Source organism: Lonchura striata, chromosome 7 (assembly GCF_046129695.1).
Source record: "Lonchura striata isolate bLonStr1 chromosome 7, bLonStr1.mat, whole genome shotgun sequence".
Taxonomy (NCBI): domain Eukaryota; kingdom Metazoa; phylum Chordata; class Aves; order Passeriformes; family Estrildidae; genus Lonchura; species Lonchura striata.
The window spans coordinates 32,147,169-32,162,154 of record NC_134609.1 but is presented as its reverse complement, the minus strand read 5'-3'; the positions used below and the strand labels follow the sequence as shown (position 1 = coordinate 32,162,154).

The 14,986-nt window shown below is 57.8% G+C and overlaps 1 protein-coding gene across 4 annotated transcripts in view; it reads left to right on the top strand.

Annotated features, from left to right (window-relative positions):
- The first annotated feature begins 4,493 nt into the window (after positions 1 to 4,493).
- The window catches only part of STK32C (serine/threonine kinase 32C), a 67,984-nt gene continuing 57,491 nt past the window's right edge, over positions 4,494 to 14,986 (top strand). For 3 of the 4 annotated variants that reach the window (XR_002466525.2, XM_077784766.1, XM_021542432.2), the window contains exon 1: positions 4,494 to 4,648. Coding sequence is in view for 2 of the 4 variants with exons in the window: in XM_077784766.1 (XP_077640892.1) it covers positions 4,564 to 4,648 (85 nt within the window). In the remaining 2 variants the exon portion in view is untranslated. The remainder of the gene's footprint in view (positions 4,649 to 14,986) is intronic. The other variant, XM_021542435.3, reaches the window with a different exon arrangement.

The window sequence follows — 14,986 nt, the reverse complement described above, 5'->3', positions numbered from 1 at the left end:
ACAAGGGGGGCAAGATAACATGATATTAAATTCCTTAAAAAGCCTTGTCCTGGATATAATGGCTGTAATTGCAACTTGCTTAAGATGATGAAAGGAATATTACTATGATTCCCAAAATTCACATGCCTTCTTCATCAAGAAGAAAGCCTACAGAGAAAAGCCTATGTTTATTTTTAAAAGTCCCTCTAACAGAACACATAATTCTTTCAATAAACATTACATAAGAGGGAAATTTCACATATTTTCCTATCATTAGTGTTTCTGTAAATACTGCCAATTCTATTTTTAAAGATGCTAATAGTAATGACTCGGAGCCAGCTGTTCAAAGTCTTTTAACACCACCACAGTTAACCAAGAAATAATGTTAGAAGACGGGTTTGATGGATGGAGCACTCAGTGGATATGGAAGTGGCCGGGTCACACACAGAGGCGTGACCAAGGCTCTGTGTCCCGGGGGAGCCCAGCGAGGAGTGGCACCCTCTGGACTGGGGCTGGGACGGGCACGGACAGTGGCACTGACAGAGACCCTGAGCCGAGTGTGGGGCACGCTCCAGAGGGAGGGATGGGCATCCAGAGGGACCTGGGCAGGCTGGAGGGCTCTGGGCACCCGCTGAAGTTCAGCCAGGCCGAGCACAAAGCCCTGCCCCGGGGCCAGGGGATCCCAGCCCAAAGCACCTGCAGGCTGATGGCCAGCAGCCTGGGAGGGAGTTACGAGGCTGCAGTGAGTTCACGGCCGGCGAAGGCGAGGAAAATCCTTTTCTCCTCGAGTCTGTGGGGAAAGAGTGAACTCACAGAAGTGCCGGTGGGTGGGACAGACAAACTCTGCCAGAGGAGCGGGCGGTGGCTGTGCCCGGGGCAGGCCCTGCTCTCAGGGACACCTGCGGTGCCAGCTGTGCCCAGGGCTGCCCCAGCACCGACCTGGGCTGGCCGGTGCCACTCTCTGCTGGGCAGTGCCACACACTGCTGGCTGGTGCCACTCTGATGGGCAGTGCCACTCTGATGGGCAGTGCCACTCTGCTGGTCAGTGCCACTCTGCTGGTCAGTGCCACTCTGCTGGGCAGTGCCATTCTGCTAGGCAGTGCCACTCTCTGCTGGGCAGTGCCACTCTGCTGGTCAGTGCCACTCTGCTAGGCAGTGCCACACTCTGCTGGCTGGTGCCACTCTGCTGGCTGGAGCCACTCTGCTGGTCAGTGCCACTCTGCTGGTCAGTGCCACTCTGCTGGGCAGTGCCACTCTGCTGGCCAGTGCCACTCTGCTGGCCAGTGCCACTCTGCTGGGTAGTGCCACACTCTGCTGGCTGGTGCCACTCTGCTGGCTGGTGCCACTCTGCTGGTCAGTGCCACTCTGCTGGGCAGTGCCACTCTGCTGGCCAGTGCCACTCTGCTGGGCAGTGCCACTCTGATGGGCAGTGCCACACTCTGCTGGCTGGTGCCACTCTGCTGGCTGGTGCCACTCTGCTAGGCAGTGCCACTCTCTGCTGGCTGGTGCCACTCTGCTGGTCAGTGCCACGCTCTGCTGGGCAGTGATGGTCCAGCCGCAGGAGCTCCAGCCCGGAGCTGTGTCAGGCTGCTCCGGCTGCTCCCTGCACATCTGGCACACAGCTGGTGTGCTGGGCTGGGGCACTGCCCGCTGCCACCGCCGCAGCTCTGCTTTCCACAGGTTTTCTCCTGCTTTCCCAAGGTTTTCTCCTGCTTTCCGTAAGGTTTTCTCCTGCTTTCCCAAGGTTTTCTCCTGCTTTCCCGAGGAGGAACAGAACCTTCTTGCAGCTTATTTGTCTTTTGTGATCTAAGCAAACCACCCAATCTGCTGAGTGCTCACAGCTGCCAGGACTGCCAGACATGCACAGAGTATCCCCAGGACTTCCACTGGTGAAATGCCTGATTGTCTCTTCATAAAATGTAAACCACTAAACGAGACTGGAAAACAAAGAGGAAAAATGGAAATAAAGGCGCAGTGAACTCAGTGTTTTCAAGAACAGCCTGTTCCCAGTGACCCCTTTGGCCACCCAAATTGCACGTTTGCCCCTTGGAGGTGCAGTCACAGCAACAGCCAAAGATGTTTGAGGAATAAATTACTGTGAAAGTCAGCTTTTATTTAAACTCCCTCATTTCAAGCACAAAGTGGTTCTCTGTTTCCCTGGAGACCGGGATATGTAAGAAGGCAGAATTTTCTCTCCATTTCCCTTTCCTACACTGGACCACTGTAGAGCAGGGTTTGGCTTTTCCTTTTTCCCTCCCGCAGGACTGGCAGCAGTTCTGACTGCTCATTTCCTCAGGTGACTGGAGCTGTGGCACTGACGTGGGTGACCTGTGCTGACACTCCTGACATGCAGGTGTTGCTGAGGGGATCAGCATCTTTCACTGCACCTTCCTCACTGGGTTTAAAATTTCTGTCAGGCAATGAACAGAAAGGGAGTCCCTTTCTGAGTTCTTGAAGTAGAAAATGATTACAATTAAAATGAATATAATTCTGCTATAATAGTGAAGCATTAAAAAAACAAACAAAAAACTTACAAGATCTTTTATTTGTCTCTGACACCTGTTTAGAAAGGTAAAACCACTTACTACACTACTCAATGAAGAATAAATTGATCAAACTCTTTTTGCACTGTCCGCTTTTGCACAGGGAAAGGAATTAGGAGATGGAATGGAATGAAACCCGCCTCTGGCATGAGGACAAACACATCCTTATGTCCCAATCATAACTTGAAAATTTATTGGGAAAAGACTGACTCTATGCTCTGGATTTCATTGTCCAAGTATTAGTGAAGAATGAGAAAGAAATGACAACTGACAGAAGCTGATAGATGGCATCTTTCATACTTTTCCCACAGAATGTAAAGGCAGGAGAAAGGAAGGAGAAAAGCTGATAGCTCAGATATTCACAGTGTATTTAAACACAAACCTATACCTGAACAAAGCTAAAATTACTGCCTTGTGTAGAAGTGTTCTATCTTTTTATTTAGAGCAAATTCTGATTTTTCAAATAAATACTCTTTGAGAACTATTCTTTACCTTCAGAAAACTGTTCTTAAATGATACCTTTCCATTGTAATCCTTTTACAACTTCCAGGCTCATTGAAATAATGATTGCCTCCTCACATACATTCTGTGAGGAGCACAATAACTGATGTATCCATTTCAAAACATGCTGGGAAAGAAAACAGCATCAATTTTAAATGAAAACTTGGGAAACAGCATCTCAGGAGCCACGGAAGTCCTGCCGGTGTAACACCTGAGGTCTATGGCTCAAGGGCTGTCCCTTGCCGTGACGTTTCGGACGTGGTCTGCTGGCACGGAGAGCTATTTCTGAGCTTTCATCAACCATTCCAGGGGCATTCCCGTTCAGCAGGCCACGGAAACCCAAGCCACGAGCACGCTGAGGCTCCGCAGCCTCATGAGCTGCAGCAGGACCGAGACCTGGGGCAGCGCTGGGCAGCGCAGGCCGGGCTGGGCAGGTCGGGAACAGCCCGGGAAGGAGCTGGGGCACTGCTGGGTGGGAGCTGGCCGTGCCCCCCACTCCGTGCCCCCGCTCGGGAGCCAGAGCCCCTGTGCTGGGCTGATCCCAGCGTGGGCAGCGGGGCTCGGGGGATTCTGCCCCGCTCGGGTCAGACCCCACCTGCAGAGCTGCCTCCAGCCCCGGGGACGCCAGCACATCGGCTTTTCGGAGCAAGTCCAGAGGAGGCCATGGAGATGGTTTGGGGGACGGAGCACCTGTCCCATGAGGAAAGGCTGAGAGAGCTGGAACTGGCCAGCGTGGAAAATAAAAAGCTTTGCGGCGACCTAATCGCGGCGTTCCAGCGCCTGGAGGGGGCGTAGGAAAAGGATGGAGCGAGACTGTTTACAAGTCAGGACAAGGGGGAATGGCTGCTAGAGAGCTGCGATAAGGGCAGTGAGCCCAGGGAGCGAGGCAAGATGAGCGCTGTGCGCTGGCACGGACACCGCCGAGCGGGGAAAGGCTGGGCTGCACCGCAGCTCCTGCCCGGCGGTCTTTGCCAGCGAGACTCAAATAACGGCGCCGGGGACACCGGGCCGGGCGGGGCTCGGCTCGGGAGCCGCGGGGGCGGCCCCGGCCCCGGCCCGGAGCGCCGCCCTCGGCACGGCCGCGGCCGCAGCCCCGCGCCCGGGGGATGCGGGCGGGGCCGGGAGGTGCATCCGACCCGCCCCGCTCCCGGCCCCGGCCCCGGCCCCTCTGCCCGGCCCCGCTCCGCCCGCATCCCCCGGCCCCTCTGCCCGGCCCCGCTCCGCCCGCATCCCCCGGCCCCTCTGCCCGGCCCCGCTCCGCCCGCATCCCCCGGCCCCTCTGCCCCGCTCTGCTCCGCCCCACCGCCCGCATCCCCCGGCCCGCCCCCGGCCCCGGGCCCCGCCCGCCTCCCCCGGCCCGCTGGGCTCCGTCCCCGCCCCGCCGCGCCGGGGCCGCCGCGGGCAGCGGGGGGAGGCGGCGGCGCCGGGCGCTGCCATGCGGGCGGGCGGCGCCGGGGCGCGGGGCGGCTGAGCGCGGCGGCGGGGCCGGCCGCGGGAGCCGGCGGGGAGAGGCCGCGGGGCATGCCAGCCGCCCGCCCCGATGTTTCCCTGGAGCAAGTGGAAGAAGAGGATGGGAGCGAGCGCCTCCTCCTCCAAGAGACCCGTCTTCGACGAGCGGGAGGACGGTGAGTGCGGACCGAGATTCTCGGGGTGCCCGCCCTGCCCGGGATGCTCTGCCCTGCCCTGCCCAGCCCGGATGTCCAGCTCCGGGGCACTCTGCCCTGCCCTGCCCTGCCCTGCCCTGCCCCGGCGGCGCTGCCCACGCGGTGCCCTGTCCCGGGGTGCCCAGCCCGGGGTGCCCAGCCCGGGGTGTCCTGTCCCGGGACACCGAGCTGCCCCGCCCGGCACTGGGGTCGGTGCCCCCGGCGGGGCCGTGCCCGGCTGCGGGGGTCCGGCCGGGCGTTGTCTCCCCCAGGACGCAGGGACTCTGCCCACGGGCACCCCACGGGCACGGGCACGGGACAGGGGACACGGGACAGGGGACACGGGACACGGGCCACGGGCGCCGCCGTTAAAGCGGGGGTGGGAAGGGGGCGGCGAGGGCACAGCTCAGCAGCGAAGTTTCGGTTCGTGCACGGACGGCCCCGCTTGGACCGAGGAAGGGCCAAGCGCCGCCGGCACCAGCGCCCGAGCGCTGCTGCCCGTGCAGAAAGCCGCTCTGGGGTTTTTCCCAAAATACAAGCTGGGGGGGGATGTTTAGGAATACGCCGTGAAATACCATGCTGCATTAGAAATCTCGGGTGCAGGGGGAATTTCAGAGGAGCAGAGGAAGGAACTTTGACTGTGGGTGGGGAAGAGAGCCCTCGGGCCAGCAGGCGAGCCCCGGGGCGCTCCTGAGCGCTGCCGTGGCCCCGTGGCACTCACCAGGCGAAAATCCCTGTGTGTGGGTGCTGAACTGTGCACTGCATAAACCTGGAGGTAGACGTGCGAGTCTGGGTCTGGGGGCAGTGATGTGAGCGTCGGGGTCTGCTGGCATTCCCTCGCTGAGGGGACCACACCTGTCTGTGCTGCTCTGGCAGCTGATGGGTTAAATCAGGCAAACTTTTCCTGGCACAAGAGCTGGTTATTTCTCCAACAAGCTTTTATTAGAATTCACACTGAGCAAGCCGAGTAAAGACACTTAAATCGGAGGCTTCACTGCAGTTACATTCTGAAAACAAAATTTTTTTCTGAGAGGCTTTTGATTCTACCCTGTGCAGCCAAGCAGGGTGGGTGAGCTCTGCAGCTGAGTGGCCACTGACAGGAGCCTGGGAACACCTTCCAGGTACTTTCAATCAGTGCTTTCACCGTGTCCCAATTATTGGCACATCGCTTCCTTGATGTCTCCTGCTTTTCCATAATTCCTTGTTAGAGTGCTCAGAGCAATTACAGCGTTGTTCCAGTGAACTCATATTTACTGTCATGGCACGGTTGCTATGGTGATCTCCTAAGACATCCCAATAACTTCCTTAGATAAAGAAACCAGCTGATACTTGGGTTCGTGTGTGACATACTGTGGAAGACTTACTAGTGACAACAATATAATGAGAAATCAATTAAAAATATAAAAAAGGAAAAGATACATTTGGTATGTCAAATTTTGCCCATACGTGGTTCCTTGTGATGGATCTCTCAACAAGGATGAGCCTGACTGCTGAAATCCAGCAGATAATCCCTGATAATTTTGTCAGGGTGTATGTAAATAGAATGTTAACGTTTATTGTAGTCACTGGTAACACAACCAGTACTAAAATCATACTCCAAATCCTGCAGAGCTTCCAGTCTTCGTCCCTGGCTTCCTGGGGACTGGTTTTGGGACTTCACTGACCACTGGTTCCTGTCACGGCTGAGGCAGTGCAGGGGGGATGTCCCGGGGGTGAGCAGGATGTGTTTGCTCTCTTGGTGTGAAACTCCTGGCTCCAGAGGCTTCTCCACTGCTTACCCTGGGTTAAGAACTGCCATTTCTCCTCAGCCTGCGCCTGTGCAGCCCCAGCTGCTCTTGGATCTCGTGTGGAGCAGTCAGGAGCTCCTGTGTCACCCCTCTCTGGGAGGGCACGGCTGCAGCTGGCCTTGTGGGCTGTGTGGGTTGAGCTCTGAGTGACTCCAAGAGTAAACTTGGTGTTCCAGAGTGTCCTAAGGACCTTCCCAGCCGTCTCCACTTCTTCAGCATCTTTTCTGCCAGTGCTTGGCTGGGCTTGTTCTTTGGCAGAGATGAAGCTGGTGCTGGTTCAGCTGGTCCACCCAGGGCCAGGGCGGTGTGGAGCTGGGCTCTGGGGAGCTGTGCCCAAGGGGCAGCTGTGCTGCTCCTTCCTTGCTTCCCTTCCTGGCTGCTGTGGTGTCCCCATCCCCGCACTCGGGAGCCTTCTCGTGGCCGTGGTGCCAGGTTCAGTGTGTCCAGGTGTGTTCAGGAGTGTTCAGGAGTGTCAGGTGTGCCTGGTGCTGCGTGTTGGGCACAGCACTATGGCCGTGGTGCCAGGTTCAGTGTGTCCAGGTGTGTTCAGGAGTGTTCAGGTGTGTTCAGGTGTGCCTGGTGCTGCGTGTTGGGCACAGCACCGTTGCTGTGGTGCCAGGTTCAGTGTGTTCAGGTGTGTTCAGGTGTGCCTGGTGCTGTGTGTTGGGCACAGCACCGTGGCTGTGGTGCTAGGTTCAGTGTGTCCAGGTGTGTTCAGGAGTGTTCAGGTGTGTTCAGGTGTGCCTGGTGCTGCATGTTGGGCACAGCACCCCTGTCTGAGCCCTTGGGGTGCCTGCCTGCTGCAGCATGCACACCATACTGCTCCCTGCTTGCACACACAGCCTGCCAGAGATTTCGGGGCGTTTCACAACTGGGGCTCAGCTAGCAGGAAGGCTGACTGCGGAAGGACAGTGCCTGTGTGTTTGTGTGTGCTTCCAGGGAGCCCTGGCGTGGGGGAGATGGGTTTCTCTGGCTGTGGGAGCTGCTCTCCAGCTGGTTCCAGTCCCACAGAAAAGCTGGCAAGCTGCACTTCCATCAGCTGGGAGGGAGGGAGCTCCAGCCTGTCCAGCTGGGGACACTGCCCAGGGATGCCTTTGAGAGAGCTCGGTTTTGGTGAGGTGTGTTGTACCCTGCTGGTGAACAGGGAAAGTTAATGAATGGAGGAGGAGGAAAAACAAAGTAAGGGGAAAAGGATAGGGAGAAGAAAACAAGGCAGAAGAGCAGAAGGGCTGCAGGGTGGAGCACTCAGAGTTGTGTGCTGGAGTAAGGTGGGCTCAGTGAGCTGGAGTGAATTGTAGCGGGCTTGTGGGTTCTGCATTACCACTGTGGGCTGTTTTCCATCACGAAAAATACGCCCTTATCTGCAGGGACTTTTCAGGGTTTGTTATTTATACCTGCAAGGATGTTTTAAAAACTCCTCACGCGAGGAGTGGGTTTGTTCTCCACAGGGGGTGGGCACTGCCTGTCTGCTGGCTGAGGCACGTCTCTGTGCTGGGCACGGGGCACTGGGGTGTCTCACGGAATCACAGAATCCTTTGGGCAGGAAAAAGCCTCCAGGATCATGGAGTCCAAGCTGTGCTCTGAGTGCCATGTCCAGGAATTCCTGGGACACCTCCAGGGATGGGGATCCAGCCCTCCCTGGGCAGTTCCAGTTCCTGAGCCCCCTTTCCATGGGGAAATTCCTGCTGGTTCCACCCTGAGCTCCCCTGGCCCAGCCTGAGGCCGTTCCCTCTGCTCCTGTCCCTGTTCCTGGAGCAGAGCCCGAACCCCGGCTGTCCCCTCCTGGCAGAGAGCTGGAGAGCAAGAGGAGGCACAAAAGTCATGAGGCTTGTTTGTCATTTGGGCAGGAATTTTGCTGCTGTTCTGGGAACCAACCTAGCAAGTTTTATTGACATTGTCCTCCTTTTTAGAAGAAAAAAAAAATTATTTTAGATTTATTTTTTATATCAAGTGAAGAAAACCTGTAATTGTGAAACCAATGGGAATGTTTCAACCCCGATATCTGAAAACTGCTTAGCAGAGTTGGACTTGGGCACCTGGGCTGAGCGGGAGGAAACACAGGGCACACTCAGTGCTATTAGCATTGCCCACAGTTGTGTTACATGAGAGAGGGGGAAACCACAGCAAGATTTATCTCTCTGTGCAATTATGTCTGAAGAGGAATTTCAAGAGTGCATTTTGGATGTGGTTTCTCCTGAATCAAAGTGGTTTACTAAAAAAACTGTGTGTAAATATACATGAGAATCTGTGAAGCCATCTGCTGCTTTGTGCTTTGCTGTGCCTCCCCTCACTGACACGAGGCGAGTGGTCCAGGGGTCCCGTCTGTGTCCTGATGCTGAATTTGTTTTTTCTGCTGATGTACAAAGTTTTAATGGTGCAGCCCAGTGACTTTCATTGTGATTAGTATTTTGTTTTAATCACTTTTCCCCCCAGTTCTTGTTTGACTCTGCCAGAATGCAGATGGTGTTTTCTACGGGGGTCAGGTGCAGGCGCCTGTGTTTATCCTACTTGCATCGAAATCAACTTTTCAGCACGTTTCCAGCTCTATAGCTCACGGGCACGGCTCTCCCGGTAAAGCAGCCTGGTGGTGGGAAGTGTGTGCTGGGGGCTGGCCCGGCTCAGGTGCGGTGTCTGTGCGGTGCCGTGTGGATGTGTGGTGCCGTGCTGGGTGTGCGGGATGTGGAGCTGTGCGGTGCCGTGTGGATGTGCGGTGCCGTGCGGGATGTGGAGCTGTGTGGTGCCGTGCTGGGTGTGCGGTGCCGTGCTGGGTGTGCGGTGCCGTGCGGGATGTGGGGCTGTGCGGTGGCGTGTGGATGTGCGGTGCCGTGCTGGGTGTGCGGTGCCCTGCGGGATGTGGGGCTGTGCGGTGCCGTGCTGGGTGTGCGGTGCCGTGCTGGGTGTGCGGTGCCGTGCTGGGTGTGCGGTGCCGTGCGGGATGTGGGGCTGTGCGGTGCCGTGCTGGGTGTGCGGTGCCGTGCTGGGTGTGCGGTGCCCTGCGGGATGTGGGGCTGTGCGGTGCCGTGCTGGCTGTGCGGTGCCGTGCTCGCTCCGCGCTCTGGCCGCGTGTGCCGGCGCGGGGCCGGGCGCTCCCCCGGCGCCGCTCGGCGCTCGGGCTCAGAGTTTCGGAGCTGCCGGAGCCGTGCCGGTGCGGGAAGCTCCGGCAGCCCCGCTGTGCCTCCTGCCCAAGGGCCGCTCCGGGCACACGCGGGGCTGCTCCCATCGCCCCATCCCGCGGCACGGCCCGGGGAAACGGGCGAGGAGCTGCAGAACCTGCGGGAGCCGCTTCAAAGAGTGCCCGTGTTCACAGCAGCGCGCTGCGGGCGTGCGGCACACGGCGGGAGCGAGGGCGAGAGCGAGAGCGAGAGAGAGAGCGGGCAGCCCTGCCCAGCCTGCCCTGCCCAGCCTGCCCAGCCTGCCCTGCCCTGTCCAGCCCAACCTGCCCTGCCCAGCCTGCCCTGCCCTGTCCAGCCCAACCTGCCCTGCCCAGCCTGCCCTGCCCTGCCCAGCCCAGCCCAGCCCAGCCTGCCCTGCCCAGCCTGCCCAGCCCAGCCTGTCCAGCCCTGCCCAGCCTGCCCTGCCCAGCCTGCCCAGCCCAGCCTGTCCAGCCCGCCCTGTCCAGCCCTGTCCAGCCCTGCCCAGCCTGCCCTGCCCTGCCCAGCCTGCCCTGCCCTGCCCAGCCTGCCCAGCCCTGTCCAGCCCAACCTGCCCTGCCCAGCCTGCCCTGCCCTGCCCAGCCCAGCCCAGCCCAGCCTGCCCTGCCCAGCCTGCCCAGCCTGCCCAGCCCAGCCCTGCCCTGCCCAGCCTGCCCTGCCCTGCCCAGCCCAGCCCAGCCTGCCCTGGCTGCCCCCGATCCTGCAGCCCCTCCAGAGCCTGTCCTGCCCGAGGCTGCTGGGCAGCTTTGGGCAGCTCCCGGACCCGCTGTCCTTGTCACCTGCCCCGTGCCGCTCAGGCTTCGGTCCTTGCAGGGTGGCGATCTGTTTGTGTTCCTGCCTTCACTTCCCCTTCCACGGCAGTGAGATGTCCAACATTCTCCATGGCTCTCAGCAGCAGCTTTTCAGCTTGGGGTTCCTCCCCGTAACTTTTTGTTCCAGGGCTTGGGACCTTCAGGGAAACAAGGGCATGTTTGGGGGAACAGGGGCATGGAAGGATGGGGAGCAAAACCTGACCTCCCTTGTCCTGTGTCCTTCACCTCTGAGGGAACCCAAACCCTTCTGGCCAGGTTTGTGACAGATCTGGGGACATCCTGTTGTGCTGCTGGGAGAGGGACCTGGGCAACAGATCCAAGGAAAAGTTTCTCTCTCTCTTCTGAGGTGATCAGTGCCATACACCACGTTCTGGTCTTGGGGCAGCCAGCACGGCCTGGCTGTGTCCCCTGGTCCCCTGACATTGTCCCTGCTGCTGGCCATGCTCCTCACAGAACCCAGCTCTGTCACCTCAGCTGGGCAGGAAACGCTGCCCTTTCACTGGAAATCTGTTGTTTATTGCCCAGCAAGGCAGCTGTAAAATCGCAGTTACAACTTATTTGGGGTTAGGTACAGATGTATTAAGCTTCCATGCACTGCACACCACTGACTGGAGTGTTCCCTGCCCAGACTGCAGGGAGAACTTTTCTAATAGTCTGACTTTCATGGCTGTGGGTTGGGAGCCCAGATGCCTTCCCTGGTATTTAAACACAAGGGAAAAAAGCCTTTCTGTATTATCAAAGTGGTAGCTAAGTAAGTAAGTGGGGGAGGAGGGAGTGGGGATTGCAAGGGGATGTCGCAAAGCTGTGTTTAGCATTGTCAGCAGGGCTTTGTTCTGGCTGCCCAGGACCTGGGGTGCTTTGCCCCTCCGTGGGCTCTGTGTCCCTGGCAGAGCCACTGCTCCTCATTCCCGCCAAGCATGAAAAACTTCTCTAGGCATGAAGCTTTGCAGTGTGTCATGTAATGCAGAGATAGGTTAAATCCTGGGAATCCAGCAATTTCAAGTCCTGGAGGTGTGTGGTTCCACAGCAGCATTGGGATTGCTGCTCAGAGCTGTTTAATGACTGTGCTGGCCCTCTCTACCCTGTTGGCCGTGGTCCCTTCGCAGTAGTGCTGGCTCAAGTCTCAAGAAAAGCCATTCTCAAGGGGCTCATGTGTCTGTGGGAGATCTGAGGAGAGGAGGTTGGGGTGAAATGAGTCCTCAGGGCAGCTGAGACTATTTGCATGGAGCAGGAGTAACGGGAAATAAACACAACAGCAATTTGAAGGACATTTGATGCACAGAGAGGGACAAGGGCAATCAAGGAAAAGTCACTGGCAGTACCATTCAAGTGAAATATTAAATCAGATTAATACTTGGTGTATTCTGAGGAGGCCACAGTCCTCATAACTAGCTCGGAATGGGCTTCCTGTGATTTGGGAATAACATGCAGGAGCACGTGGCTGGGGATCTGCCCACCTGCCCCGTGTCCCTGGGGCTGGCAGGGGACCTTCCAGCAGGGCTGGCATTGCCTGCTGCTGCAGGTCCCAGACATGGGCTGGTGGGGAGAGCAGCAGGGGCAGCTGCAGCAGCAGAGCCGAGCTGTCAGTGCTGGCTGCGGGCAGCGCCAGCTCGGCTCCTGCCGTGCCCACTGCAAGGGCAGCGGGCAGCACCTGATGGGAAACCTTCCCAGAGATGAGAAAAGCTGCTCTTTCTGCAGTATGGAACTCTCACAGCTCACCCTGGGTGCTGACGGGCACCTCGGGAGTGATGGGCTTTGGGACAGCTGCACAGACAGCACAGGGAGCTCTGGGTGGGCTCTGGGTGAGCTCTGGGTGGGCTCTGGGTGGGCACAGAGGTGCCCGTGGCGGGTGCTGGCAGTGGCACTGTGCGGTGCCGCTCGGCCACCCTGGCTGGCCTGGCTCTGCCTGCGCTCCTCAGGAGCCAGGGGCAGCCCTGCTGCCAGCCCTGCTGCCAGCTCTGCTGCCACGGTCCCTGGGCAGTGCCTGAGCAGCAGGGACAGCTCTGTGCCACGTCCCAGGAGCTCTGTGCCCCTCTGGTGCCGCGTGGGCTCCGCTGGGTTCATTGCGTGGTAAATGCCACAGCGGGAGCAGTCAAAGCAAGCACAGCTGCAGCGAGGCAGACCTGGGCACTGATTAATGAATAGCTTCAGCCTGGTGTGTGTTTCTCTGCATGGCTTTCTGATGTAAAGATCAATCTGTGAATTTATTTAAAAAATAGCGGGTTTCTTTTAAAGAGAACAAATTGCCTCTGTTTATCAAAAGGCTGAGTAACATCAACAAACAGTTCAGTCTGTGCTGCCCCTCAGCACTGCTTGGGAAATCGTTTCAGTTTGTGCTCCTGGCCTTGCTTTGGATTTTTCCCTGCTCTTAGCCTGGCATCTCCAAAGGCGCCCCTGCCTCCCCCGCTGCTCTCTGCAGAGGCCACCCTGCTCCTCCTGCTCGGTGCTGAGGTGGGTTTCCACTGCCAGCTCTGCTCTTGCTCTCCTGCCCGGGCTGCCCGGGCAATTCCCTGGGCTTTGCTCTGCGGGTGTGCCAGGGCAGGGGCACAGGGGCGGCCCTGGGGTGGGAGCTGGGAGGCAGAGGCAGCACAGCCCCGGGGCTGTCGCTGTGGGCAGGGGCTCTCCCCAGGGCCAGCCTGCCCCTGCAGCCCCCTGCAGCCCCCTGCAGCCCCCCGTGCTGCTGCCAGGGCTGGCTGCCCTCTCCCTTGGGCATCCTCTGCCAGGGAGGTTCTTCCTCTCCGCAGCGAGTTGCACATCGCTGTGCTCCAGAGAATTTATCACACGAGTAGGATGTCTGCTTTCCCCAGAGAATTTGGACTCGGTGAATAATTCTGTTTGACATCTGCTGTGAATTTGGGTCTGCTCTCTTCTTGTGGAGCTGAAATGAATCCTGCGTGGTTGTGGCCACTGTCCTGCAGGGGCAGCTGGGTCAGCCCAGCCTCTGTGAGCTCGGGTGAGGTCTGCCCGTGGAGTGAATCTGTTCTGACACCTCCAGGAGGAAGAACAGGCTTCTTGTTGACTGTAGGGAGCACCAAAGGGGGTCACTGTTCCCACCTGGGCTCAAGCAAAATGTCTTCAGGTATTCACACTTTCTTGTGGTTCTTTTTTCCTTCCCAGATTTACTGTCATTGTCAGCACGTGGCAGTGATACCCTCTCATTCACACTCCTAATTTTTCCTTCTTTGCCAAAAGAGCCTTTTCCATCGCCACAACTGTGGGAAATGCCTGCCCAGCTCAATGAGGGGCAGAGGACAGACCTGCATGTGGGGACATGGGTGGTCCCAGAGACACCAAAGCCCTGTTGGTGCTCACCAGCCTTGGGCCCGTGGCTCTTGGAGCTGCTGGTGGTGCTTGGGTTCCCTTCTGAGCCCCTGGTGAGCTGCTGCCCCGTGCCTGCCCTCTCAGCTCAGCTGCTGACAGGAGGGAGGGCCAGGGCAGGAGCAGCATTTCCACAGCCCTTCAACTGCTGCTGCAGCAGCTCTGCTGAGCAGCATCGCCCATCCCAGCCAGAGGCATTTTGGGAGCACGTCTGCTGCTCACGAGCCTCTGGGACAAAGATAGGGCCCTGTGCCTGAAATAGCACCCCGGAGCCTGCACACCCCACCAGTGGCTGCTCTCGAGAGGGAAATCCAGAGTTTGTTTTCAAGGCATCAGCACTGTGTTGACAAGGCTGTCGTGAGGAAAAGGGTCTCAGCTGGGAATGCCTGAGCTAAGTCCAAGTGCAGCGTACACACACACAGTGCCTGCTGCTCACACCCAGTGTGGGCACAGGGGGGATCCTGCCTTGGGAAAGGTGCTCCACACAGAACCCCTGAATCCCTGGGGCTGGGAAAGCCCTCCCAGCCCAGGGAGTCCCAGCTGGGCCCATCCCCACCTTGTCCTCAGCTCTGAGTGCCACTTCCAGGTGACACCTCCAGGGATGGGGATCCAACCCTCCCTGGGCAGTGCCAGTCCCTGAGCCCTTTCCATGCCATGGAGGAGGTCGTGGTGGGGGTGTGCATTCATCGACATGCCCATGTTAAAAACCACAACTCCAAACCAGACATCACTGTATTTTCATGGTGCTGATCCATGCAATTGCCAAGAAATGAGCATAGCTGCCAATTCAGCTCTTTCCCAGGAGACTTTTTCTATTCTTTTTGATTTTCTCTTTGTTGCTTCAGTGGTGTGAAATGCTGCAGCAGAGACCATCCTTCAGTGCAGTGTGTGCAGCAGTGCTGGAGTGCAGAAAACAAGGAAATGGCATTTTGAAATGAAATGTCTCTGCTGTTGCATCTCTTGCGGCTCAAATGCAACATGGCTGGTGCACAGTTTGACTTTTTGGTGTATTTTCCCAGTGTTCTGGTAGCTGTCAGCAGCCCCAGTGACACAGCAGGAGGAACAAGGCTGTCTTTCAATGAATTTGCTGGTGTGGCAAGTAGTAAAAGCCTCTTTTGATGGAAAACCAGAAGCAGCTGATTGTAGAAAATATTCTTGGGCTCTCTATGTTACAAAGAGTTGTTGTCCTAGGATTGGTACATATTGCAGTAAACTGCAATGCTTCTGGACAGATTTGGGAAAAGCAGTGGT